At 55.2% G+C, this 26,733-nt stretch overlaps 1 protein-coding gene and 1 long non-coding RNA gene across 2 annotated transcripts in view; both read right to left on the bottom strand.

Moving 5' to 3' along the window:
* Positions 1–22,229: 22,229 nt before the first annotated feature.
* Positions 22,230–22,939, bottom strand: LOC140001228 (uncharacterized). Its single transcript, XR_011806318.1, has 3 exons — positions 22,803–22,939; positions 22,466–22,551; positions 22,230–22,249 (listed from the first exon to the last, which is right to left on the bottom strand). It is a non-coding gene; the product is annotated as an uncharacterized lncRNA (long non-coding RNA).
* Positions 22,940–26,181: 3,242 nt separating this feature from the next.
* The window catches only part of LOC140001203 (carboxy-terminal kinesin 2-like), a 151,949-nt gene continuing 151,397 nt past the window's right edge, over positions 26,182–26,733 (bottom strand). Inside the window, exon 15 of the mRNA XM_072032373.1 lies at positions 26,182–26,441. Coding sequence (XP_071888474.1) covers positions 26,397–26,441 — 45 coding nt within the window. The 3' untranslated portion in view covers positions 26,182–26,396. The remainder of the gene's footprint in view (positions 26,442–26,733) is intronic.

The raw sequence follows: 26,733 nt of genomic DNA, 5'->3' as shown, positions 1-26,733 counted from the left end.
GGCAAGAGGAAATGCGTTGCGAGCCCTTTTCGCCCATCCAAAAGTGCCCCCAAAGGAAGGCTTTAGATACAAGAGAACTCCCCAGGGGAGCCTTTACGCAGCCCCATATGCAACTGGACCCTCCGGGTTCGCTGTTACTGAGCAAACCTAAAAGTAGCCATAGCCGGAATCGAAGACTACGTAAAATCAGGCCCCAGGAAATGCGTTCCGAGCCCTTTTCGCCCATCCAAAAGTGTCACCAAAGGAAGGCTTTGGGTACAAGAGAACTCCCCAGGGGAGCCTTTACGCAGCCCCACATGCAACTGGACCCTCTGGATTCGCTGTTTCCGAGTATCCCTAAACATAGCCCTAGCCGTCATCGGAGACGACTGAAAAATCTGGCCCCAAGAAAGACATTGTGAGCCCCTTTCGCCAATTCAAAAATGCCCCCAAAGGAAGGCTTTTGGTATATCTGAAGTTCCCAGGGGAGCCTTTACGCAGCCCCACATGCAACTGGACCCTCCGGGTTCGCTGTTTCCGAGTATCCCTAAACATAGCCCTAGCCGGCATCACAGTCAACTGAAAAATCAGGCCCCAGGAAATGCGTTCCGAGCCCCTTTCGCCAATCCAAAAGTGCCCCAAAGGAAGGCTTTGGGTACAAGTGAACTCCCCAGGGGAGCCTTTACGCAGCCCCACATGCAACTGGACCCTCCGGGTTCGCTGTTTCCGATCATCCCTAAACATAGCCCTAGCCGTCATCGAAGACGACTGAAAAACCAGGCCCCAGGAAATGCGTTCTGAGCCATTTTCGCCAATCCAAAAGTGTCACCAAAGGAAGGCTTTGGGTACAAGAGAACTCCCCAGGGGAGCCTTTACGCAGCCCCACATGCAACTGGACCCTCCGGGTTCGCTGTTCCTGAGCAACCCTAAATATATCCCTAGCCGTCATCGGAGAGGAGTGAAAAATCAGGACCCAGGAAACGCGTTGCGAGCCCCTTTCGCCCATCCAAAAGTGCCCCCAAAGGAAGGCTTTGGGTACAAGTGAACTCCCCAGGAGAGCCTTTACGCAGCCCCACATGCAACTGGACCCTCCGGGTTCGCTGTTTCCGAGCAAAGCTAAAAGTAGCCATAGCCGGAATCGAAGACTACGTAAAATCAGGCCCCAGGAAATGCGTTTCGAGCCCCTTTAGACCATCGCAAACAGCCTCCAAAAGAAGGCTTTGGGTACAAGTGAACTCCCCAGGGGAGCCTTTACGCAGCCCCACATGCAACTGGACCCTCCGGGTTCGCTGTTTCCAAGCATCCCTAAACATAGCCCTAGCCGGCATCGAAGACGACTGAATAACCAGGCCTTAGGAAATGCGTTCCGAGCCCTTTTCGCCCATCCAAAAGTGTCACCAAAGGAAGGCTTTGGGTACAAGAGAACTCCCCAGGGGAGCCTTTACGCAGCCCCACATGCAACTGGACCCTCCGGGTTCGCTGTTCCTGAGCAACCCTAAATATATCCATAGCCTTCATCGGAGAGGAGTGAAAAATCAGGCCCCAGGAAATGCGTTGATAGCCCTTTTCGCCTATCCAAAAGTGCCCCCAAAGGAAGGCTTTTGGTACATCTGAAGTTCCCAGGGGAGCCTTTACGCAACCCCACATGCAACTGGACCCTCCGGGTTCGCTGTTTCCGAGCATCCCTAAACATAGCCCTAGCCGTCATCGGAGACGAGTGAAAAATCAGGCAAGAGGAAATGCGTTGCGAGCCCTTTTCGCCCATCCAAAAGTGCCCCCAAAGGAAGGCTTTAGATACAAGAGAACTCCCCAGGGGAGCCTTTACGCAGCCCCATATGCAACTGGACCCTCCGGGTTCGCTGTTCCTGAGCAAACCTAAAAGTAGCCATAGCCGGAATCGAAGACTACGTAAAATCAGGCCCCAGGAAATGCGTTCCGAGCCCTTTTCGCCCATCCAAAAGTGTCACCAAAGGAAGGCTTTGGGTACAAGAGAACTCCCCAGGGGAGCCTTTACGCAGCCCCACATGCAACTGGACCCTCTGGATTCGCTGTTTCCGAGTATCCCTAAACATAGCCCTAGCCGTCATCGGAGACGACTGAAAAATCTGGCCCCAAGAAAGACATTGTGAGCCCCTTTCGCCAATTCAAAAATGCCCCCAAAGGAAGGCTTTTGGTATATCTGAAGTTCCCAGGGGAGCCTTTACGCAGCCCCACATGCAACTGGACCCTCCGGGTTCGCTGTTTCCGAGTATCCCTAAACATAGCCCTAGCCGGCATCACAGTCAACTGAAAAATCAGGCCCCAGGAAATGCGTTCCGAGCCCCTTTCGCCAATCCAAAAGTGCCCCAAAGGAAGGCTTTGGGTACAAGTGAACTCCCCAGGGGAGCCTTTACGCAGCCCCACATGCAACTGGACCCTCCGGGTTCGCTGTTTCCGATCATCCCTAAACATAGCCCTAGCCGTCATCGAAGACGACTGAAAAACCAGGCCCCAGGAAATGCGTTCTGAGCCATTTTCGCCAATCCAAAAGTGTCACCAAAGGAAGGCTTTGGGTACAAGAGAACTCCCCAGGGGAGCCTTTACGCAGCCCCACATGCAACTGGACCCTCCGGGTTCGCTGTTCCTGAGCAACCCTAAATATATCCCTAGCCGTCATCGGAGAGGAGTGAAAAATCAGGACCCAGGAAACGCGTTGCGAGCCCCTTTCGCCCATCCAAAAGTGCCCCCAAAGGAAGGCTTTGGGTACAAGTGAACTCCCCAGGAGAGCCTTTACGCAGCCCCACATGCAACTGGACCCTCCGGGTTCGCTGTTTCCGAGCAAAGCTAAAAGTAGCCATAGCCGGAATCGAAGACTACGTAAAATCAGGCCCCAGGAAATGCGTTTCGAGCCCCTTTAGACCATCGCAAACAGCCTCCAAAAGAAGGCTTTGGGTACAAGTGAACTCCCCAGGGGAGCCTTTACGCAGCCCCACATGCAACTGGACCCTCCGGGTTCGCTGTTTCCAAGCATCCCTAAACATAGCCCTAGCCGGCATCGAAGACGACTGAATAACCAGGCCTTAGGAAATGCGTTCCGAGCCCTTTTCGCCCATCCAAAAGTGTCACCAAAGGAAGGCTTTGGGTACAAGAGAACTCCCCAGGGGAGCCTTTACGCAGCCCCACATGCAACTGGACCCTCCGGGTTCGCTGTTCCTGAGCAACCCTAAATATATCCATAGCCTTCATCGGAGAGGAGTGAAAAATCAGGCCCCAGGAAATGCGTTGATAGCCCTTTTCGCCTATCCAAAAGTGCCCCCAAAGGAAGGCTTTTGGTACATCTGAAGTTCCCAGGGGAGCCTTTACGCAGCCCCACGTGCAACTGGACCCTCTGGATTCGCTGTTTCCGAGTATCCCTAAACATAGCCCTAGCCGGCATCACAGTCAACTGAAAAACCAGGCCCCAGGAAATGCGTTCCGAGCCCTTTTCGCCCATCCAAATGTGTCCCCAAAGGAAGGCTTTGGGTACAAAAGAACTCCCCAGGGGAGACTTTACGCAGCCCCACATGCAACTGGACCCTCCGGGTTCGCTGTTCCTGAGCAACCCTAAACATAGCCCTAGCCGTCATCGGAGACGAGTGAAAAATCAGGACCCAGGAAACGCGTTGCGAGACCCTTTCGCCCATCCAAAAGTGCCCCCAAAGGAAGGCTTTGGGTACAAGAGAACTCCCCAGGGGAGCCTTTACGCAGCCCCACATGCAACTGGAAACTCCGGGTTCGCTGTTTCCGAGCAAAGCTAAAAGTAGCCATAGCCGGAATCGAAGACTACGTAAAATCAGGCCCCAGGAAATGCGTTGCGAGCCCCTTTAGACCATCGAAAACAGCCTCCAAAAGAAGGCTTTGGGTACAAGTGAACTCCCCAGGGGAGCCTTTACGCAGCCCCACATGCAACTGGACCCTCCGGGTTCGCTGTTTCCGAGCATCCCTAAACATAGCCCTAGCCGGCATCGAAGACGACTGAAAAACCAGGCCACAGGAAATGCGTTCCGAGCCCTTTTCGCCCATCCAAAAGTGTCACCAAATGAAGGCTTTGGGTACAAGAGAACTCCCCAGGGGATCCTTTACGCAGCCCCACATGCAACTGGACCCTCCGGGTTCGCTGTTCCTGAGCAACCCTAAATATATCCCTAGCCGTCATCGGAGACGACTGAAAAATCAGGCTCCAAGAAATGCGTTGCGAGCCCCTTTCGCCAATCCAAAAATGCCCCCAAAAGAAGGCTTTTGGTATATCTGAAGTTCCCAGGGGAGCCTTTACGCAGCCGCACATGCAACTCGACCCTCCGGGTTCGCTGTTTCCGAGCAACCCTAAATATATCCCTAGCCGGCATGGGAGAAGATTGAAAAACCAGGCCCCAGAAAACGAGTTGCGAGACCCTTTGGACCATCCAAAAGTGTCACCAAAGGAAGGATTTGGGTACAAGTGAACTCCCCAGGGGAGCCTTTACGCAGCCCCACATGCAACTGGACCCTCCGGGTTCGCTTTTTCTGAGCAACCCTAAATATATCCCTAGCCGACATGGGAGAAGGCTGAAAAACCGGGCCCCAGAAAACGCGTTGCAAGCCCCTTTGGACCATGCAAATGTGCCCCCAAAGGAAGGCTTTGGGTACAAGTGAACTCCCCAGGGGAGCCTTTACGCAGCCCCACATGCAACTGGAAACTCCGGGTTCGCTGTTTCCGAGCAAAGCTAAAAGTAGCCATAGCCGGAATCGAAGACTACGTAAAATCAGGCCCCAGGAAATGCGTTGCGAGCCCCTTTAGACCATCGAAAACAGCCTCCAAAAGAAGGCTTTGGGTACAAGTGAACTCCCCAGGGGAGCCTTTACGCAGCCCCACATGCAACTGGACCCTCCGGGTTCGCTGTTTCCGAGCATCCCTAAACATAGCCCTAGCCGGCATCGAAGACGACTGAAAAACCAGGCCACAGGAAATGCGTTGCGAGCCCTTTTCGCCCATCCAAAAGTGTCACCAAAGGAAGGCTTTGGGTACAAGAGAACTCCCCAGGGGAGCCTTTACGCAGCCCCACATGCAACTGGACCGTCCGGGTTCACTGTTCCTGATCAACCCTAAATATATCCCTAGCCGTCATCGGAGACGACTGAAAAATCAGGCTCCAAGAAATGCGTTGCGAGCCCCTTTCGCCAATCCAAAAATGCCCCCAAAAGAAGGCTTTTGGTATATCTGAAGTTCCCAGGGGAGCCTTTACGCAGCCCCACATGCAACTCGACCCTCCGGGTTCGCTGTTTCCGAGCAACCCTAAATATATCCCTAGCCGGCATGGGAGAAGATTGAAAAACCAGGCCCCAGAAAACGCGTTGCGAGACCCTTTGGACCATCCAAAAGTGTCACCAAAGGAAGGCTTTGGGTACAAGAGAACTCCCCAGGGGAGCCTTTACGCAGCCCCACATGCAACTGGACCCTCCGGGTTCGCTGTTCCTGAGCAACCCTAAATAAATCCCTAGCCGTCATCGGAGACGAGTGAAAAATCAGGCCCCAGGAAACGCGTTGCGAGCCCTTTTCGCCAATACAAAAGTGCTCCAAAGGAAGGCCTTGTGTACAAGTGAACTCCCCAGGGGAGCCTTTACGCAGCCCCACGTGCAACTGGACCGTCCGGGTTCGCTGTTTCCGAACATCCCTAAACATAACCCTAGCCGGCATGGGAGAAGACTGAAAAAACTGGCACCAGGAAATGCGTTCCGAGCCCCTTTAGACCATCGAAAACAGCCTCCTAAAGAAGGCTTTGAGTACAAGTGAACTCCCCAGGGAAGCCTTTACGCAGCCCCACATGCAACTGGACCCTCTGGATTCGCTGTTTCCGAGTATCCCTAAACATATCCCTAGCCGTCATCGGAGACGACTGAAAAATCAGGCCCCAAGAAACACATTGCGAGCCCCTTTCGCCAATCCAAAAGTGCCCCCAAAGGAAGGCTTTTGGTATATCTGAAGTTTCCAGGGGAGCCTTTACGCAGTCCCACATGCAACTGGACACTCTGGATTCGCTGTTTCCGAGTATCCCTATACATAGCCCTAGCCGGCATCACAGTCAACTGAAAAATCAGGCCCCAGGAAATGCGTTGCGACCCACTTTCGCGAATCCAAAAGTGCCCCCAAAGGAAGGCTTTGGGTACATCTGAACTTCCCAGGGGAGCCTTTACGCAGCCCCACATGCAACTGGACCCTCCGGGTTCGCTGTTCCTGAGCAAACCTAAACGTAGCCCAAGCCGGCATTGAAGACGACTGATAAATAAGGCCCCAGGATATGTATTCCGAGCCCTTTTCGCCCATCCAAAAGTGCCCCCAAAGGAAGGCTTTGGGTACAAGAGAACCCCCCAGGGGAGCTTTAAGCTGCCCCACATGCAACTGGACCCTCCGGGTTCGCTGTTCCTGAGCGAAGCTAAACGTAGCCCTAGCCGTCATTGGAGACGAGTGAAAAATGAGGCCCCAGGAAATGCGTTCCGAGGCCCTTTGGCCCATAAAAAAGTGCCCCCAAAGGAAGGCTTTGGGTACAAGAGAACCCCCCCCGGGGGAGCCTTTACGCAGCCCCATATGCAACTGGACCCTCCGGGTTCGCTGTTTATGAGCAAAGCTAACGTAGCCCTAGCCGTCATTGGAGACGAGTGAAAAATCAGGCCCCAGGAAATGCGTTCTGAGGCCCTTTGGACCATCCAAAAGTGCCCCCAAAGGAAAGCTTTGGGTACAAGTGAACTCGCCACGGCAGCCTTTATGCAGTCCCACATGCAACTGGACCCTCCGGGTTCACTGTTCCTGAGCAAACCTAAACGTAGCACTAGCCGGCATCGGAGACGAGTGAAAAATCAGGCCCCAGGAAATGCATTGCGAGTCCCTTTAGACCATCGAAACCAGCCCCCAAAGGAAGGCTTTGGGTACAAGTGAACTCCCCAGGGGAGCCTTTACGCAGCCCCACATGCAACTGGACCCTCCGGGTTCGCTGTTCCTGAGCAAACCTATACGTTGCCCTAGCGGTCATCGGAGACGAGTGAAAAATCAGGCCCCAGGAAATGCGTTGCGAGCCCCTTTGGACTATCCAAAAGTGCCCCCAAAGGAAGGCTTTGGGTACAAGAGAACTCCCCAGGGGAGCCTTTACGCAGCCCCACATGCAACTGGACCCTCCGGGTTCGCTGTTTCCGAGCATCCCTAAACATAGCCCTAGCCGGCATCGGAGACGAGTGAAAAATCAGGCCCCAGGAAACGCGTTGCGAGACCCTTTCGCCCATCCAAAAGTGCCCCCAAACGAAGGCTTTGGGTAGAAGAGAACCCCCCAGGGGAGCCTTTACGCAGCCCCACATGCAACTGGACCCTCTGGATTCGCTGTTTCCGAGCATCCCTAAACATAGCCCTAGCCGGCATCACAGACAACTGAAAAATCATGCTCCAGGAAACGCGTTCCGAGCCCTTTTCACCCATCCAAAAGTGCCCCCAAAGGAAGGCTTTGGGTACAAGAGAACTCCCAAGGGGAGCCTTTACGCAGCCCCACATGCAACTGGACCTCCGGGTTCGCTGTTCCTGAGCAAACCTAAACGTAGCCCTAGCCGTCATTGGAGACGAGTGAAAAATCAGGCCCCAGGAAATGCGTTCCGAGGCCCTTTGGCCCATAAAAAAGTTCCCCCAAAGGAAGGCTTTGGGTACAAGTGAACTCCCCAGGGGAGCCTTTACGCAGCCCCATATGCAACTGGACCCTCCGGGTTCGCTGTTCCTGAGCAACCCTAAACATAGCCCTAGCCGGCATCGAATACGACTGAAAAATCAGGCCCCAGGAAACGCGTTGCGAGACCCTTTCGCCCATCCAAAAGTGCCCCCAAAGGAAGACTTTCGGTACAAGAGAACCCCCCAGGGGAGCCTTTATGCAGCCCCACATGCAACTGGACCCTCCGGGTTCGCTGTTTATGAGCAAAGCTAAACGTAGCCCTAGCCGTCATTGGAGACGAGTGAAAAATCAGGCCCCAGGAAATGCGTTCCGAGGCCCTTTGGACCATCCAAAAGTGCCCCCAAAGGAAGACTTTGGGTGTAAGAGAACTCCACAGGGGAGCCTTTACGCAGCCCCACATGCAACTGGACCCTCCGGGTTCGCTGTTTACAAGCATCCCTAAACATAGCCCAAGCCGGCATTGAAGACGACTGAAAAATCAGGCCCCAGGAAATACGTTCCGAGCCCTTTTCGCCCATCCAAAAGTGCCCCCAAAGGAAGGCTTTGGGTACAAGAGAACTCCCAAGGGGAGACTTTACGCAGGCCCACATGCAACTGGACCCTCCGGGTTTGCTGTTCCTGAGCAACGCTAAATATATCCCTAGCCAGCATCGGAGACGAGTGAAAAATCAGGCCCCAGGAAATGCGTTGCGAGCCCCTTTCGTCCATCCAAAAGTGCCCCCAAAGGAAGGCTTTGGGTACATCTGAAGTTCCCAGGGGAGCCTTTACGCAGCCCCACATGCAACTGGACCCTCTGGATTCGCTGTTTCCGAGTATCCCTAAACATAGCCCGAGCCGTCATCGGGGACGAGTGAAAAATCAGGCCCCAAGAAACACATTGCGAGCCCCTTTAGCCAATCCAAAAGTGCCCCCAAAGGAAGGCTTTGGGTACAAGTGAACTCCCCAGGGGAGCCTTTACGCAGCCCCACATGCAACTGGACACTCTGGATTCGCTGTTTCTGAGTATCCCTAAACATAGCCCTAGCCGGCATCACAGTCAACTGAAAAATCAGGCCCCAGGAAATGCGTTGCGACCCACTTTCGCGAATCCAAAAGTGCCCCCAAAGGAAGGCTTTGGGTACAAGAGAACTCCCCAGGGGAGCCTTTACGCAGCCCCATATGCAACTGGACCCTCCGGGTTCGCTGTTTATGAGCAAAGCTAAACGTAGCCCTAGCCGTCATTGGAGACGAGTGAAAAATCAGGCCCCAGAAAATGCGTTCCGAGGCCATTTGGACCATCCAAAACTGCCCCCAAAGAAAGACTTTGGGTGTAAGAGAACTCCCCAGGGGAGCCTTTACGCAGCCCCACATGCAACTGGACACTCTGGATTCGCTGTTTCCGAGCATCACTAAACATAGCCCTATCCGACATCACAGACAACTGAAAGATCAGGCCCCAGGAAACGCATTCCGAGCCCTTTTCGCCCATCCAAAAGTGCCCCCAAAGGAAGGCTTTGGGTACAAGAGAACTTCCCAGGGGGCTTTAACGCAGCCCCACATGCAACTGGACCCTCCGGGTTCGCTGTTCCTGAGCAAATCTAAACGTAGCCCTAGCCGGCATCGAAGACGACTGAAAAATCAGGCCCCAGGAAACGCGTTGCGAGACCCTTTCGCCCATCCAAAAGTGCCCCCAAAGGAAGGCTTTGGGTAGAAGAGAACCCCCCAGGGGAGCCTTTACGCAGCCCCACATGCAACTGGACCCTCTGGATTCGCTGTTTCCGAGCACCCCTAAACATAGCCCTAGCCGGCATCACAGACAACTGAAAAATCAGGCCCCAGGAAATGCGTTCCGAGCCCTTTTCGCCCATCCAAAAGTGCCCCCAAAGGAAGGCTTTGGGTACAAGAGAACTCCCCAGGGGAGTCTTTACGCAGCCCCACATGCAACTGGACCCTCCGGGTTTGCTGTTTATGAGCAAACCTATACGTTGCCCTAGCCGTCATTGGAGACGACTGAAAAATCAGGCCCCAGGAAATGTGTTCCGAGGCCCTTTGGACCATCCAAAAGTGCCCCCAAAGGAAGACTTTGGGTACAAGAGAACTCCCCAGGGGAGCCTTTACGCAGCCCCACATGCAACTGGACCCTCCGGGTTCGCTGTTTATGAGCAAACCTAAACGTTGCCCTATCCGTCATTGGAGACGACTGAAAAATCAGGCCCCAGGAAATGTGTTCCGAGGCCCTTTGGACCATCCAAAAGTGCCCCCAAAGGAAGACTTTGGGTACAAGTGAACTCCCAAGGGGAGCCTTTACGCAGCCCCACATGCAACTGGACCCTCCGGGTTCGCTGTTTCCGAGCATCCCTAAACATATCCCTAGCCGTCATTGGAGACGAGTGAAAAATCAGGCCCCAGGAAATGCGTTTCGAGCCCTTTTCGCCCATCCAAAAGTGCCCCCAAAGGAAGGCTTTGGGTACAAGAGAACTCCCCAGGGGAGCCTTTACGCAGCCCCATATACAACTGGACCCTCCGGGTTCGCTGTTCCTGAGCAAACCTAAACGTTGCCCTAGCCGTCATCGGAGACGAGTGAAAAATCAAGCCCCGGGAAATGCGTTCCAAGCCCTTTTCGCCCATCCAAAAGTGCCCCCAATGGAAGGCTTTGGGTACAAGAGAACTCCCCAGGGGAGCCTTTACGCAGCCCCACATGCAACTGGACCCTCCGGGTTCGCTGTTTCCGAGCATCACTAAACATAGCCCTAGCCGGCATCGAAGACGACTGAAAAATCAGGCTCCAGGATATGCGTTCCGAGCCCTTTTCGCCCATCCAAACTGTCCCCAAAGGAAGGCTTTGGGTACAAGTGAACTCCCCAGGGGAGCCTTTACGCATCCTCACATGCAACTGGACCCTCCGGGTTCGCTGTTTACGAGCAACCCTATATATATCCCTAGCCGGCATGGGAGAAGACTCAAAAACCGGGCCTCAGAAAACGCGTTGCAAACCCCTTTGGACTATCCAAAAGTGCCCCCAAAGGAAGGCTTTGGGTACAAGAGTACTCCCATGGTAGACTTTACGCAGCCCCATATGCAACTGGACCCTCCGGGTTCACTGTTCCTGAGCAAACCTAAACGTAGCCCTAGCCGGCATCGAATACGACTGAAAAATCAGGCCCCAGGAAATACATTGCGAGCCCCTTTAGACCATCGAAAAGTGCCCCCAAAGGAAGGCTTTGGGTACAAGTGAACTCCCCAGGGGAGCCTTTACGCAGCCCCACATGCAACTGGACCCTCCGGGTTCGCTGTTTCCGAGCATCCCTAAACATACCACTAGCCGGCATCGAAGACGACTGAAAAATCAGGCCCCAGGAAATGCGTTGCGAGCCCCTTTGGACCATCCAAAAGTGCCCCCAAAGGAAGGCTTTTGGTACATCTGAAGTTCCCAGGGGAGCCTTTACGCAGCCCCACATGCAACTGGACCCTCTGGATTCGCTGTTTCCGAGTATCCCTAAACATAGCCCGAGCCGTCATCGGATACGAGTGAAAAATCAGGCCCCAAAAAACACATTGCGAGCCCCTTTCGCCAATCCAAAAGTGCCCCCAAAGGAAGGCTTTGGGTACAAGTGAACTCCCCAGGGGAGCCTTTACGCAGCCCCACATGCAATTGGACACTCTGGATTCGCTGTTTCTGAGTATCCCTAAACATAGCCCTAGCCGGCATCACAGTCAACTGAAAAATCAGGCCCCAGGAAATGCGTTGCGACCCACTTTCGCGAATCCAAAAGTGCCCCCAAAGGAAGGCTTTGGGTACAAGAAAACTCCCCAGGGGAGCCTTTACGCAGCCCCACATGCAACTGGACCCTCCGGGTTCGCTGTTTCCAAGCATCCCTAAACATAGCCCTAGCCGTCATCGGAGACGAGTGAAAAATCAGGCCCCAGGAAACGCGTTGCGAGACCCTTTCGCCCATCCAAAAGTGCCCCCAAAGGAAGGCTTTGGGTACAAGTGAACTCCCCAGGGGAGCCTTTACGCAGCCCCACGTGCAACTGAACCCTCCGGGTTCGGTGTTCCTGAACAAACCTAAACGTAGCCCTAGCCGTCATCGAATACGACTGAAAAATCAGGCCCCAGGAAACGCGTTGCGAGACCCTTTCGCCCATCCAAAAGTGCCCCCAAAGGAAGACTTTGGGTACAAGAGAACTCCCCAGGGGAGCCTTTACGCAGCCCCACATGCAACTGGACCCTCTGGATTCGCTGTTTCCGAGCATCCCTAAACATAGCCCAAGCCGGCATTGAAGACGACTGAAAAATCAGGCCCCAGGAAATACGTTCCGAGCCCTTTTCGCCCATCCAAAAGTGCCCCCAAAGGAAGGCTTTGGGTACAAGAGAACTCCCAAGGGGAGCCTTTACGCAGCCCCACATGCAACTGGACCCTCCGGGTTCACTGTTCCTGAGCAAACCTAAACCTAGCCCTAGCCGTCATCGGAGACGAGTGAAAAATCAGGCCCCAGGAAATGCATTGCGAGTCCCTTTAGACCATCGAAACCAGCCCCCAAAGGAAGGCTTTGGGTACAAGTGAACTCCCCAGGGGAGCCTTTACGCAGCCCCACATGCAACTGGACCCTCTGGATTCGCTGTTTCCGAGCATCCCTAAACATAGCCCTATCCGACATCACAGACAACTGAAAAATCAGGCCCCAGGAAATGCGTTCCGAGCCCTTTTCGCCCATCCAAAAGTGCCCCCAAAGGAAGGCTTTGGTTACAAGAGAACTCCCAAGGGGAGCCTTTACGCAGCCCCACATGCAACTGGACCCTCCGGGTTCCCTGTTCCTGAGCAAACCTAAACGTAGCCCAAGCCAGCATTGAAGAAGACTGAAAAATCAGGCCCCAGGATATGCGTTCCGAGCCCTTTTCGCCAATCCAAAAGTTCCCCCAAAGCAAGGCTTTGGGTACAAGAGAACCCCCCAGGGGAGCTTTAAGCTCCCCCACATGCAACTGGACCCTCCGGGTTCGCTGTTCCTGAGCAAACCTATACGTAGCCCTAGCGGTCATCGGAGACGAGTGAAAAATCAGGCCCCAGGAAATGCGTTGCGAGCCCCTTTGGACCATGCAAAAGTGCCCCCAAAGGAAGGCTTTGGGTAGAAGAGAACCCCCCAGGGGAGCCTTTACGCAGCCCCACATGCAACTGGACCCTCTGGATTCACTGTTTCCGAGCACCCCTAAACATAGCCCTAGCCGGCATCACAGACAACTGAAAAATCAGGCCCCAGGAAATGCGTTCCGAGCCCTTTTCGCCCATCCAAAAGTGCCCCCAAAGGAAGGCTTTGGGTACAAGAGAACTCCCAAGGGTGCCTTTACGCAGCCCCACATGCAACTGGACCCTCCGGGTTCGCTGTTTATGAGCAAACCTAAACGTTGCCCTAGCCGTCATTGGAGACGACTGAAAAATCAGGCCCCAGGAAATGTGTTCCGAGGCCCTTTGGACCATCCAAAAGTGCCCCCAAAGGAAGACTTTGGGTATAAGAGAACTCCCCAGGGGAGCCTTTACGCAGCCCCACATGCAACTGGACCCTCCGGGTTCGCTGTTTATGAGCAAACCTAAACGTTGCCCTATCCGTCATTGGAGACGACTGAAAAATCAGGCCCCAGGAAATGTGTTCCGAGGCCCTTTGGACCATCCAAAAGTGCCCCCAAAGGAAGACTTTGGGTACAAGTGAACTCCCAAGGGGAGCCTTTACGCAGCCCCACATGCAACTGGACCCTTGGGGTTCGCTGTTTCCGAGCATCCCTAAACATATCCCTAGCCGTCATTGGAGACGAGTGAAAAATCAGGCCCCAGGAAATGCGTTGCGAGCCCTTTTCGCCCATCCAAAAGTGCCCCCAAAGGAAGGCTTTGGGTACAAGAGAACTCCCGAGGGGAGCCTTTACGCAGCCCCATATACAACTGGACCCTCCGGGTTCGCTGTTCCTGAGCAAACCTAAACGTAGCCCTAGCCGGCATCGAAGACGACTGAAAAATCAGGCCCCAGGAAATGCGTTGCGAGCCCTTTTCGCCAATCCAAAAGTGCCCCCAAAGGAAGGCTTTGGGTACAAGTGAACTCCCCAGGGGAGCCTTTACGCATCCTCACATACAACTGGACCCTCCGGGTTCGCTGTTTACGAGCAACCCTATATATATCCCTAGCCGGCATGGGAGAAGACTCAAAAACCGGGCCTCAGAAAACGCGTTGCAAACCCCTTTGGACTATCCAAAAGTGCCCCCAAAGGAAGGCTTTGGGTACAAGAGTACTCCCATGGTAGCCTTTACGCAGCCCCATATGCAACTGGACCCTCCGGGTTCACTGTTCCTGAGCAAACCTAAACGTAGCCCTAGCCGGCATCGAATACGACTGAAAAATCAGGCCCCAGGAAATACATTGCGAGCCCCTTTAGACCATCGAAAAGTGCCCCCAAAGGAAGGCTTTGGGTACAAGTGAACTCCCCAGGGGAGCCTTTACGCAGCCCCACATGCAACTGGACCCTCCGGGTTCGCTGTTTCCGAGCATCCCTAAACATACCACTAGCCGGCATCTAAGACGACTGAAAAATCAGGCCCCAGGAAATGCGTTGCGAGCCCCTTTGGACCATCCAAAAGTGCCCCCAAATATAGGCTTTGGGTACAAGTGAACTCCCCAGGGGAGCCTTTACGCAGCCCCACATGCAACTGGACCCTCCAGGTTCGCTGTTCCCGAGCAAACCTAAACGTTGCCCTAGCCATCATCGGAGACGAGTGAATAATCAGGCCCCAGGAAACGCGTTGCGAGCCCTTTTCTCCTATCCAAAATTGCCCCCAAAGGAAGGCTTTGCGTACACTTGAAGTTCCCAGGGGAGCCTTTACGCAGCCCCACATGCAACTGGACCCTCCGGGTTCACTGTTTCCGAGCAACCCTAAACATAGCCCTAGCCGGCATCGAAGAAGACTGAAAAATCAGGTCCCAGAAAACGTGTTGCGAGACACATTCGCCCATCCAAAAGTGCCCCCAAAGGAAGGCTTTGCTTACAAGAGAACTCCCCAGAGGAGCCTTTACGCAGCCCCACATACAACTGGACCCTCCGGGTTCGCTGTTTCCGAGCAACCCTAAACATAGCCCTAGCCGGCATCGGAAAAGTCTGAAAAATCAGGTCCCAGAAAACGTGTTGCGAGACACATTCGCCCATCCAAAAGTGCCCCCAAAGGAAGGCTTTGGGTAGAAGAGAACTCCCCAGGGGAGCCTTTACGCAGCCCCACATGCAACTGGACCCTCCGGGTTCGCTGTTTCCGAGCATCCCTAAACATAGCCCTAGCCGTCATCGGAGACGAGTGAAAAATCAGGCCCCAGGAAATGCGTTGCGCGCCCTTTTCGCCCATCCAAAAGTGCCCCCAAAGGAAGACTTTGGGTACAAGAGAACTCCCCAGGGGAGCCTTTACGCAGCCCCACATGCAACTGGACCCTCTGGATTCGCTGTTTCCGAGCATCCCTAAACATAGCCCTAGCCGGCATCGAAGACGACTGAAAAATCAGGCCCCAGGAAACGCGTTGCGAGCCCTTTTCTCCTATCCAAAATTGCCCCCAAAGGAAGGCTTTGGGTACACTTGAAGTTCCCAGGGGAGCCTTTACGCAGCCCCACATGCAACTGGACCCTCCGGGTTCGCTGTTTCCGAGCATCCCTAAACATAGCCCTAGTCGGCATCGAAGACGACTGAAAACTCAGGCCCCAGGAAATGCGTTACGAGCCCTTTTGGCCCATCCAAATGTGCCCCCAAAGGAAGGCTTTCAGTACAAGTGAACTCCCCAGGGGAGCCTTTACGCAGCCCCACATGCAACTGGACCCTCCGGGTTCGCTGTTCCTGAGCAAACCTGAACGTAGCCCTAGCCGTCATTGGAGACTGTTGAGGGATTTCTTGAAACAGCAAAAATCCCATGGCTTGCTGTAGCTGAGCAAACCAAGCTACCAGGGCAACTATGAGAAGTTCCCATGACAGTGTTCCCACATCGCCCAATTGAGGAACTCAGAAAAATATTGTTACCAGTAGCTGGCTTCAAGGACAAGGTCTATGTGACTGCTAATCACAGGGGGGTTGTTTTCTTGCAGGTGGGGTTGTTTTCTTGCAGTTGTTTGTCTGAGTGTTTTTGACCAATAATCTTGTGTGAAACACTGTCCACCCCTGTTAAGTTCTCTATAAAAGTTAGGCTATTCGGGCAATAAAATGGAGCATGATCTGACTCTACTGTGTGTCTGTCGTGCTTTCGGCCGTGCTTCCTGCAACATATGGCGCCCGAACAGGCTGAGACCTGAACAGGACCTGAACAGACATCGCACCGGAGCAGGACATCGCAGCACCAGAGCAGACATCGCAGCCAAGCACGGACATCGCAGCGGCGCCGGGGCAAACATTGCAGCGCAGCGGGACACCAGCGCAGCGGGACACCAGCGGCGCCGGCACATCCGAACGCAGGTAGACCAGGAGACCAGCGGCGCCGGGACCGGCGGCGCCGGGACCAGCGGCGCTGCGATCTCGCCGTGCCGTCGGGACTTCGGAGCGCCCATCCGACTGGCGCTTGAGCAGACCGGACACCGGCCCGGAAACACGGTACACAGGCCTCACAGTGAGAAGCGGTACTCCCGCTGAGAGACGCGGAAAACGGTGGGAAACGGGGTTTTGCGGCGGGACGTGGAATTGCGGAGGGCTGCGGGAAACGGAGTTGCGGCGGGACGTGGAATTGCAGAGGGCCGCGGGAAACGGAGTTGCGGCGGGACGTGGAATTGCGGAGGGCCGCGGGAAACTGAGTTGCGGCGGGACGTGGAATTGCGGAGGGCCGCGGGAAATAGAATTGCGGCAGGACGTGGAATTGCGGAGGGCCGCGGGAAATTGAGTTGCGGCGGGACGTGGAATTGCGGAGGGCCGCGGGAAATAGAGTTGCGGCGGGACGTGGAATTGCGGAGGGCCGCGGGACATAGAGTTGCGGCAGGACGTGGAATTGCGGAGGGCCGCGGGAAACGGAGTTGCGGCGGGACGTGGAATTGCAGAGGGCCGCGGGAAACGGAGTTGCGGCGGGACGTGGAATTGCGGAGGGCCGCGGGAAACTGAGTTGCGGCGGGACGTGGAATTGCGGAGGGCCGCGGGAAATAGAATTGCGGCAGGACGTGGAATTGCGGAGGGCCGCGGGAAATTGAGTTGCGGCGGGACGTGGAATTGCGGAGGGCCGCGGGACATAGAGTTGCGGCGGGACGTGGAATTGCGGAGGGCCGCGGGACATAGAGTTGCGGCGGGACGTGGAATTGCGGAGGGCCGCGGGAAATTGACGTGATCACGGTGCGATGCGTGACATCCGAGATCGAGTTGCTACGGGAGACCAGAGGCATCAGTGGACAACGGCAGCCGACCCTCACCGTGTGGCGAGTCGGCACAGAGCAGAGGGGCGGACATCAGGACCCTGCAGCCTGTCTGACGTAACCATGGAGGCAGCGGCGGCTGTGCTGCTTCTCTTTGGCATTCTTTTTATAAGAGGTTTATCTTGCAATGCAAAAAAGACTATTCGTCCCCAGATCGGTGTTATAACTATGTTTCTGGATAACATTCCGTGGGGTTGCCTCATTCTACGGACTATTAATGACGATTTAGCTCTATTGCAGGGCAGGAGTGCAGAGACGCAGATTACACTGCCAAATGACCACCGGCAGGCTCGTTCACAAACAGCTTCTAGGATTGCAGCTGGCACTGCCTGCAGCCGTATAGCAGACGTTACACTCTCTTTCCTAACTAGTAATCATGTGTCTCATCCATTTGTGGTGAATGGTCAGTGGCAAAAAGAAAAGGGGGAGAGTAAGGGGCGGCAAAGACAGAAACGGTACCAGGAGGATGCCACTGACACTACTAGCACGGGTAATAGGAGTAGTATGAGTGACATAGGTGCAGGGCGGCGGCAGGCACTGCCGCGCTGTGGGGCATTCTGCCTGCTGCTCGCCCTCACCTGCCTGTGCACTGCTGCCGACAGTGCTAGAGCAAAATGTGAAGACTGCTCAGACGGCAGTGATGAGAGTGCTTGTGTGAAGAAGACGTGTGCTGAATCTGACTTTGTGTGCAACAGTGGTCAGTGTGTGCCAAACAGATGGCAGTGTGATGGGGATCCGGACTGTGAAAATGGGTCTGATGAGAGTGCTGATCTGTGTTATATGAGAACATGCCAGGTAAATGAAATCAGCTGTGGTCCTCAGTCAACCCAGTGTATCCTGGTGTCCTGGAAATGTGATGGTGAAAAAGACTGTAACAGAGATCCTGATTACAAGGATGGAAGTGATGAAACTAACTGCCCTTCTCGGACCTGCAGGCCAGACCAGTGCAGATGTGAAGATGGGAACTGTGTCCACGGAAGAAGGCAGTGCAGTGGTGTGAGAGACTGTCTGGATGGCACTGATGAAGCAAACTGTAACGATGTTATTCAGTGCTCAGGACCTGGCAAATTCAAGTGCAGAAGTGGAGAATGCATAGATACCAATAAAGTGTGTAACCAGCAGAGAGACTGCAAGGACTGGGGTGATGAGCCCCTGAAGGAATGCAACATACATGAATGTGACTGTCCAGCTGGGTTTGAGTTTGTAGACAAGAGAAACTGTGGAGATATTGATGAATGTCAAAACCCTGATATCTGTAGTCAAATCTGTATCAACCTGAAAGGTGGCTACAAATGTGAACGTAGCCGTGGCTATCAGGTGAATCCTGCTACAGGAACCGGGAAAGGGCCATACTGGTACAAAAACACAAATAACACCTCTGATTACAATGACGCTGCTAAGCAGGGTTTAGGGGTTTGTCGCATGGAGACAAGGGGTAACAACTACAGTGTTTGGAACAATTGTGCAGCTTTGGCCTTACCTCCTGATGTGCTTCTGATTTGTGGGGATGGGGCCTGGCAAGGTATCCCTGCAAATGCTATCAGATGTCCATGTTACTTAGATAAACTCATTGTATTTGCTCCTAGCTTGTTACAGTTGCGTGAGATCATCAGACATAAATGGGCATTGCTTGCATCGGATTGCAATGATAATGTTGAATTGTGTGGGGTTGCAGCTAGAGCGGCATTAGCAATTTCAGTGCCTGGAGTGGCATCTGCGGCCGCACGTAACAACTTAGAAAAATTGGTATGCTGGGCCAAGAGGCAAGCCTATGCCACGACAGAGATACTTGAGGAGATGTTACCAGGTCAAAATAGTCTGCGACATCTGCTTTTACAGGATCAAGCTGCTATTGACATCTTGCTTTTGGCTCAAAGGAATGGGTGTGAGGACTTTAAGGGAATGTACTGTTTAAACCTTTCTGATCATAATGAGTCAATTCACAAATCCATTACTTTCCTGAAAGAGCATATGAGAAAGATTCAGTATGGTATCAATCCTTTCAATCAATGGTTCACTGACTTGTTTGAAACAAGGTGTAGATGGTTGCTGGGTTTAGTCACAAGGGGATTAAGGATTTGGTTTATGGTGGTGGTAATCATCGTTGTGTGTTGTAAGAATAGCTAAAGAGTCACTTGTAAAACTGCTGTGTCGGGCTTGGTTTGCTCAAAAGAAGAAGGGGGAATTGTTGAGGGATTTCTTGAAACAGCAAAAATCCCATGGCTTGCTGTAGCTGAGCAAACCAAGCTACCAGGGCAACTATGAGAAGTTCCCATGACAGTGTTCCCACATCGCCCAATTGAGGAACTCAGAAAAATATTGTTACCAGTAGCTGGCTTCAAGGACAAGGTCTATGTGACTGCTAACCACAGGGGGGTTGTTTTCTTGCAGGTGGGGTTGTTTTCTTGCAGTTGTTTGTCTGTTTTTGACCAATAATCTTGTGTGAAACACTGTCCACCCCTGTTAAGTTCTCTATAAAAGTTAGGCTATTCGGGCAATAAAATGGAGCATGATCTGACTCTACTGTGTGTCTGTCGTGCTTTCGGCCGTGCTTCCTGCAACAGGAGACGAGTGAAAAATCAGGCCCCAGGAAATGCGTTGCGAGCCCTTTTCGCCTATCCAATAGTGCCCCCAAAGGAAGGATTTGGGTACAAGTGAACTCCCCAGGGGAGCCTTTACGCAGCCCCACATGCAACTGGACCCTCCGGGTTCGCTGTTTCCGAGCATCCCTAAACAAATCCCTAGCCGGCATCGAAGACGACTGAAAAATCAGGCCCCAGGAAATGCGTTGCAAGACCCTTTCGCCCATCCAAAAGTGCCCCCAAAGGAAGGCTTTGGGTACATCTGAAGTTCGCAGGGGAGCCTTAACGCAGCCCCATATGCAACTGGACCCTCCGGGTTTGCTGTTTCCGAGCATCCCTATACATAGCCCTAGCCGGCAATGAAAACGACTAAAAAATCAGGCCCCAGGAAACGCGTTCAGAGCCATTTTGGCCCATCCAAACTGGCCCCAAAGGAAGGCTTTGGGTACAAGAGAACTCCCCAGGGGAGCCTTTACGCAGCCCCACATGCAACTCGACCCTCCGGGTTCGCTGTTTCCGAGCAACCCAAAATATAGCTCCAGCCGGCATGGGAGAAGACTGAAAAATCAGGCCCCAGAAAACGCGTTGCAAGCCCCTTTCGACCATCCAAAAGTGTCACCAAAGGAAGGCTTTGGGTACAAGTGTACTCCCCAGCGGAGCCTTTACGCAGCCCCACATGCAATTGGACCCTGCGGGTTCGATTTTTCCGAGCAACCCTAAATATATCCCTAGCCATCATCGGAGACGAGTGAAAAATCAGGCCCCAGGAAAGGCGTTGCGAGCCCCTTTGGACCATCCAAAAGTGCCCCCAAAGGAAGGCTTTAGGTACAAGTGAACTCCCCAGGGGAGCCTTTACGCAGCCCCACATGCAACTGGACCCTCCGGGTCCGCTGTTTCCGAGCATCCCTAAACATAGCCCTAGCCGGCATGGGAGAAGACTGAAAAACCGGGCCCCAGAAAAGGCGTTGCAAGCCCCTTTGGACCATCCAAAAGTGTACCCAAAGCCTTCCTTTGGTGACAAGAGAACTCACCAGGGGAGCCTTTACGCAGCCCCACATGCAGCTGGACCCTCCGGGTTCGCTGTTTCCGAGCAAACCTAAATATATCCATAGGCAGCATCGGAGACGACTGAAAAATCAGGCCCGAGGAAATGCGTTCCAAGCGCTTTTCGCCCATCCTAAAGTGCCCCCAAAGGAAGGCTTTGGGTACAAGTGAACTCCCCAGGGGAGCCTTTACGCAGCCCCACATGCAACTGGACCCTCCGGGTTCGCTGTTTCCGAGTAACCCAAAATATAGCTCCAGCCGGCATGAGAGAAGACTGAAAAATCAGGCCCCAGAAAACGCGTTGCGAGCCCCTATGGACCATCCAAAAGTGTCACCAAAGGAAGGCTTTGGGTACAAGTGAACTCCCCAGGGGAGCCTTTACGCAGCCCCACATGCAACTCGACCCTCCGGGTTCGCTGTTTCCGAGCATCACTAAACATAGCCCTAGCCGGCACGGGAGAAGACTGAAAAACCGGGCCCCAGGAAACGCGTTGCAAGCCCCTTTCGACCATCCAAAACTGCCTCCAAAGGAAGGCTTTGGGTACAAGTGTACTCCCCAGCGGAGCCTTTACGCAGCCCCACATGCAATTGGACCCTCCGGGTTCGATTTTTCCGAGCAACCCTAAATATATCCCTAGCCATCATCGGAGACGAGTGAAAAATCAGGCCCCAGGAAAGGCGTTGCGAGCCCCTTTGGACCATCCAAAAGTGTCACCAAAGGAAGGCTTTGGGTACAAGTGAACTCCCCAGGGGAGCCTTTACGCAGCCCCACATGCAACTGGACCCTCCGGGTTCGCTGTTTCCGAGCATCCCTAAACGCAGCCCTAGCCGTCATCGGAGACGCCCACCCTAACCCTAACCCTAACCCTAACCATAAACCTAACCCCCTAACTCTAACCCTAACCCTAACCCTAACCCTAACCCTAACCCTAACCCTAACCCTAACCCTTACCCTAACCCTAACCCTAACCCTAACCCCCTGGCAACCGCACCCCGCACACTTGGTTCCCCCCTCATTTTGTTTCCCCCTCACCCTTGGGGTCCCCGCAAGCCCCATGGACCCTCCCCCCTTGGTGCCCCCCCCCCATTTTGTCCCCCCTGCCGTCCTACCCGTGCGCGCAGCAGCCGCTCGCGCTCCGCCAGCACCTCCCGCACCCGACGCTGCATCTCGGCCAGGTGGAGGCAGGCGCTGGGAGGGGGGAAATAAATTGGGGGGGGTCAATTTGGGGGGGGGCTGGGGGCATTTGGGGGGCTGGGGGCGCATTTAGGGGGCGGAGGGGACTGGTTCTCACCTATAGGACTCGGCGTCGAGCCCCCCCGGGGGCAGCTGCAGGGCCAGGATGCCTGAGGGGGTGCGGGGGGGGGCATGTCAGCACACCCCAGACCAAAACCCCAAAACCGCTGCCGCTGACCCCAAAACCGCCGCCGTTGACCCCAAGGTGGCCGCTGGTGACGCCGGTAGGGCCACCGGGCGCCCCACGGGCCACTGGGAGCGGAAGACGGGCATGAAGCTGCCGGTGGACGGCGGCCACGCTAAAATGCTAGGTCAGCCGCGGGTTGGGGCTCTGGGGGGGGGCACCCCATAGGGTCACAACCCCCCCAAAACCCCCCCGGCCCCATAGAGACCCCCCCCAGCCCCACAGATCCCACCCCAAACCCTGTAGGTGCTCCCCCAAACCCTACAGGCACCTTCTCCAGATGTTCCCCACAACCTCCCAGCCCCACAAGTACCCCCCTCTTGGCCCCATACAGCCCCCCCCTGCCCCATATGGCCCCCCCACCTTGCAGGCCGCCCGCCCGTGGTCGTAGTACACCTCCTCTATGGCCTGGAAGTAGATGACGCCCTTCAGCTTCGTCTCCTCCTTGTCTGGGGGGGGGCAGAGATAGGGGGGTCACCCCATGGGACCAGCCCCCCATGGGGCCCCCATGTCCCTCCCATGTCCCCATATCCCACCCCAGTCCCCCCAATATCCCCCAGTATCCCCCAGTCCCCCCAATACCTCCTATGTCCCCCAATACCCCATGTCCTCATGTCCCCTCCCCAATATCCCCATGTCCCCCCAAACGTTCCCTTTTCCCTCCCAGTCCCTTCCAGTCCCTCCCAGTGCTCCCAGTTACCCCCGTAGTAGGCCAGCAGCCGGCGCCGGGGGTCGAGCAGGAACCAGCAGCGCCGCCAGGTCTTGATGCGCCCCCCCATCTTGGTGAGGGGCCCCTGGCACGCGCCCGCTGTCACCCGCACGTTCCTGCACGCCTCCGGACGGTGGCCCCGCGCCCGCAGCGCCCGCGCCAGGTCCACGCATGCCTGGGGGGGGTGAAAAATGGGGAGAATCGGTGAGAAATTGGGAAAATTGGCCCCGAAATGGGGGAGATCGGCCCCAAAATGGGGGAAATCAACCCTAAAATGGGGGAAATTGGCCTCGAAATGGAGGGAATTGACCCCAAAATGGGGGAAATAGACCCCAAAATGGGGGAAATCGACCCAAAACCGGCGGAAATTGGCCTCAGAATGGGGGAAATTGACCCAAAAATGGGGGAAATAGACCCCAAAACAGGGAAATCACCCAAAAAAATGGGAAAATTGTGCCCCAAAATAGGGGAAAATGAGCTCAGGGAAGGGGACTGGGGGCATGAAGAGTTACTGGGAGCACTTGGGTTGTAAAATGGGGGCACTGGGGAGGGAGCTGGGGGCACTGGAGATACTTGGAGCACTGGGAGCCCTACTGGGAGCACTGGGAGAAGACTTGGGGCACTGGGAGATATTGGGAGCATTGGAAGCCTTACTGGGAGAGGTTACTGGGAGCACTGGGAGCCTTACTGGGAGCACTGGGAGGGGTTACTGGGAATACTGGGAGCCTTACTGGGAGCACTGGTCTCACCTCAGGCTCAGGTGGGGTCGGAGCTGGCGCTGGAGGGGGCGTGGCCTGGGCCGGAGTGGGCGTGGCCTTGGCAGCTCTCTGGGCCTCCTGCAGTGGGGGGGTGAGCCAAGCCCCGCCCCCTTCCAAGCCCCGCCCCCTCCAAGCCCCGCCCCCTGGGGCTGTGTCCCCCCTTCACTCAGGCCCCCCTTGCCCCCCCGGTATCGGAGGTATAGGACTAGGCTGCAGATGGCTAAGGCAACAAACAGAGCGTGGTCGTGGAATTCAACGAGTTCTTCTATAATGGGTGATGAGGCGTCTTGGAATCCTAGTTGGGAGTGGTTGGCCACATGAGATGCACAGGGCTTTCACCTGTGATTTAGCCTTGACCCTAACCCTAACCCTAAGCCTAACACTCTAACCCTAACCCTAACCCTAACCCTAACCCTAACCCCCTAACGATAACCCTAGGCCTAACCCTAACCCTAACCCTAACCCTAAACCAAAACCCTAACCCTAAACCCTAACCGGATTAACTCTAACCCTAACCCTAACCCTAACCCTAACCCTAACAACCCTAACCCTCGTGGGAATGTTGTGGGATCTCCTTCTCTGAGGCGCCCGAAATAGGATCCAGACCCCAGTGCGGCGAGCACACACGACACCCGGGATGGAGCCAAAGGGCCCAAGACTGAACCCGGACCCCAGTGCAGCTAGCACACACGTCGCCCAGGACCGGAGCCCAGGGTCCACATCCGGACGCCTGCCGCTCTGGACTGTCTGAATCCCCGGTCCCTGGGACTGCGTAACTCCGAGCCAGTGAATGACAGCCTCCACGTCTCGACACGGCTGGCAGTCACACCGCTTGTGGCCGGACAACCGTGTCGTAGGATCTCCTTCCCCGAGGCGCCCGAAATGGGATCCGGACCCCGGTGCGGCGAGCACACACGACACCCAGGATGGAGCCAAAGGGCTCGGTAAGCTGGATCCACACTGCCCGTGGAGGGACACTCGTGTCCTGCGATGAAATAGCGGAGCCGACCGAGGTCCAACCTTGACCTAGTGCGGCCAGCATATACATCGCCCAGGACTGGAGCGTGGGTGTTGGGAACAGACGGCTGCGGCTCCGGACAGGACAGAACCCCAGGTCCCCACGACTGCCAGCCCGCGAGGCAGCGGATGACAGCCTCACACTTCGCTGCAAGTCTGGCTCCCATGCCGCTCATGGCCGGACAACCGTGTCATGGGATCGTTGTCCCCAGTCTGCCAGAAATGGGATCCGGACCGCGGTGCGGCTAGCACACACGTCACCCAGGATTGAGCCTAGGGGTTCGGAAAGCCGGACACACGCTGCCCGTGGAGGGACACTCTTGTCCTGCCATCGCCATAGCGGAGCCGACCGAAGTCCGACCCGGACCCCAGTGCAGCTAGCACACACGTCGCCCAGGATAGGAGCGTGGGTGTTCGGGACGGACGGCTGCCGCTCCGGACAGGACAGAACCCCTGTCTCGGGGACGGACAGTTCCCGAGTGAGTGGACCACAGCCTCCTGCTTCGCGGCAAGGCTGGCACCCACACCACTTGTGGCCGGTCACCCGTGTCGTGGGATCACCTTCCTCGAGCCGCCCGAGACAGAACCCGGACCCCAGTGCAGCTAGCACACACATCGCCCAGGACCGGAGCCCAGGGTCCACATACGGACGCCTGCCGCTCTGGACAGGACTGAATCCCCGGTCCCCGGGACTGCGTAACTCCGAGCTGGTGAACAACAGCCTCCACTTCACAACACGGCTGGCAGCCACAGCGCTTATGGCCGGACAACTGTGTCAGAGGATCTCCTTCCCCGAGGCGCCCGAAATGGGATCCGGACCCCGATGCGGCGAGCACACACGACACCCAGGATGGAGCCTAGGGGTTCGGAAAGCCAGACCCACACTGCCCGTGGAGGGACACTCGTGTCCTGCCATCGAAATAGCGGAGCCGACCGAGGTCCGACCCGGACCCCAGTGCGGCTAGCACACACATCCTTCCTTTGGGGGCAGTTTTGGATGGTCCAAAGGGGCTCGGAACGCGTTTTCTGGGGCCCGATTTTTTAAAACATCTCCGATGCTGGCTAGGGCATTGTTTCGGGTTGCTCGGAAAGAGCGAACACGGAGGGTCCAGTTGCATGTGGGGCTGCATAAATGCTCCCCTGGGGAGTTCAGTTGTACCCAGATTATAATTAACTGGCAAAAAAAAGTCTCAAAGCATTAATTTATTGTTATTTGATAAGATTTTTCTCATCAGAATGTGGGACCCTGCAGGCTGTTCATATTCCCCTATAGGTGCCAAGAGGGGTATAGGACAGAAACGTGCTCTGGGGAAGGTTTTCCCTATGGATTTTCCCTATAGAGCTCCCTGCTCTGCCCATCTGGACAAGGCAGATGAAACTGGGGAGAGTTATTGTTATTTTAACCCCATTTTTAACAGATAAATCAGAGTTTCGGGGGTAGCACTGGAAACTAACATGACATGGGGTGGAAGCACCAACGTTGGGGACAAAAAGGAACATTTTGGGGTCAAAACCGTGTGTTTTGGGGCAGATTGGAATTTCACACATAGGGTTGGTGCAGGCAGGAGAGGAAGAAAATTGATTGCAGCTGGAAATTGACAGCTTTTTTTTTTCTTTTAATTATTAGAAGAGTTTTTGCTTATTTACATGTTTATTAAGGTCAGGCTAAAAGGAACAGCTGCACACACCCCACGCAGACATCCCACCCCCAGAGGCGACAGCCTACACCCCCTGCACACCCCCCACCACAAACTGGGGGGGGGGGGGGGGGGAGGGGAATTTGGGGGGGGGAGTCCCGGTGGTCCCGGGGCTACTTCTTGTTGGCGTGGGCCGTGCCCACCATGCACTCGTTCACCTGGGGGGCGAACGAGGGGGGTGAGGGGGGTCCAGACCCCTAAATCTGCCCCATAACCCCCCCAAATGCCCCCCCGTATCCTAAAACTGCCCCAAAATGCCCCCAAAAGGCCCCCCACTAACCCAAATCCAACCCAAACCCACCCCAAAAGGCCCCCCCGGATCCCAAATCTCCCCATAACCCCCCCAAAAGGCACCCATATCCCAAATCTACCCCAAACCCCCCCAAACCCACCCCATAACCCCCCAAAAGCTGCCCCATAACCCCCCCAACTCACCCCCATATCTTAAAT

This window comes from Anas platyrhynchos, chromosome 39 (genome assembly GCF_047663525.1).
Source record: "Anas platyrhynchos isolate ZD024472 breed Pekin duck chromosome 39, IASCAAS_PekinDuck_T2T, whole genome shotgun sequence".
Classification (NCBI taxonomy): domain Eukaryota; kingdom Metazoa; phylum Chordata; class Aves; order Anseriformes; family Anatidae; genus Anas; species Anas platyrhynchos.
Note: the sequence above shows the minus strand (reverse complement) of the source record. Positions and strands in the feature narration are given on the sequence as shown.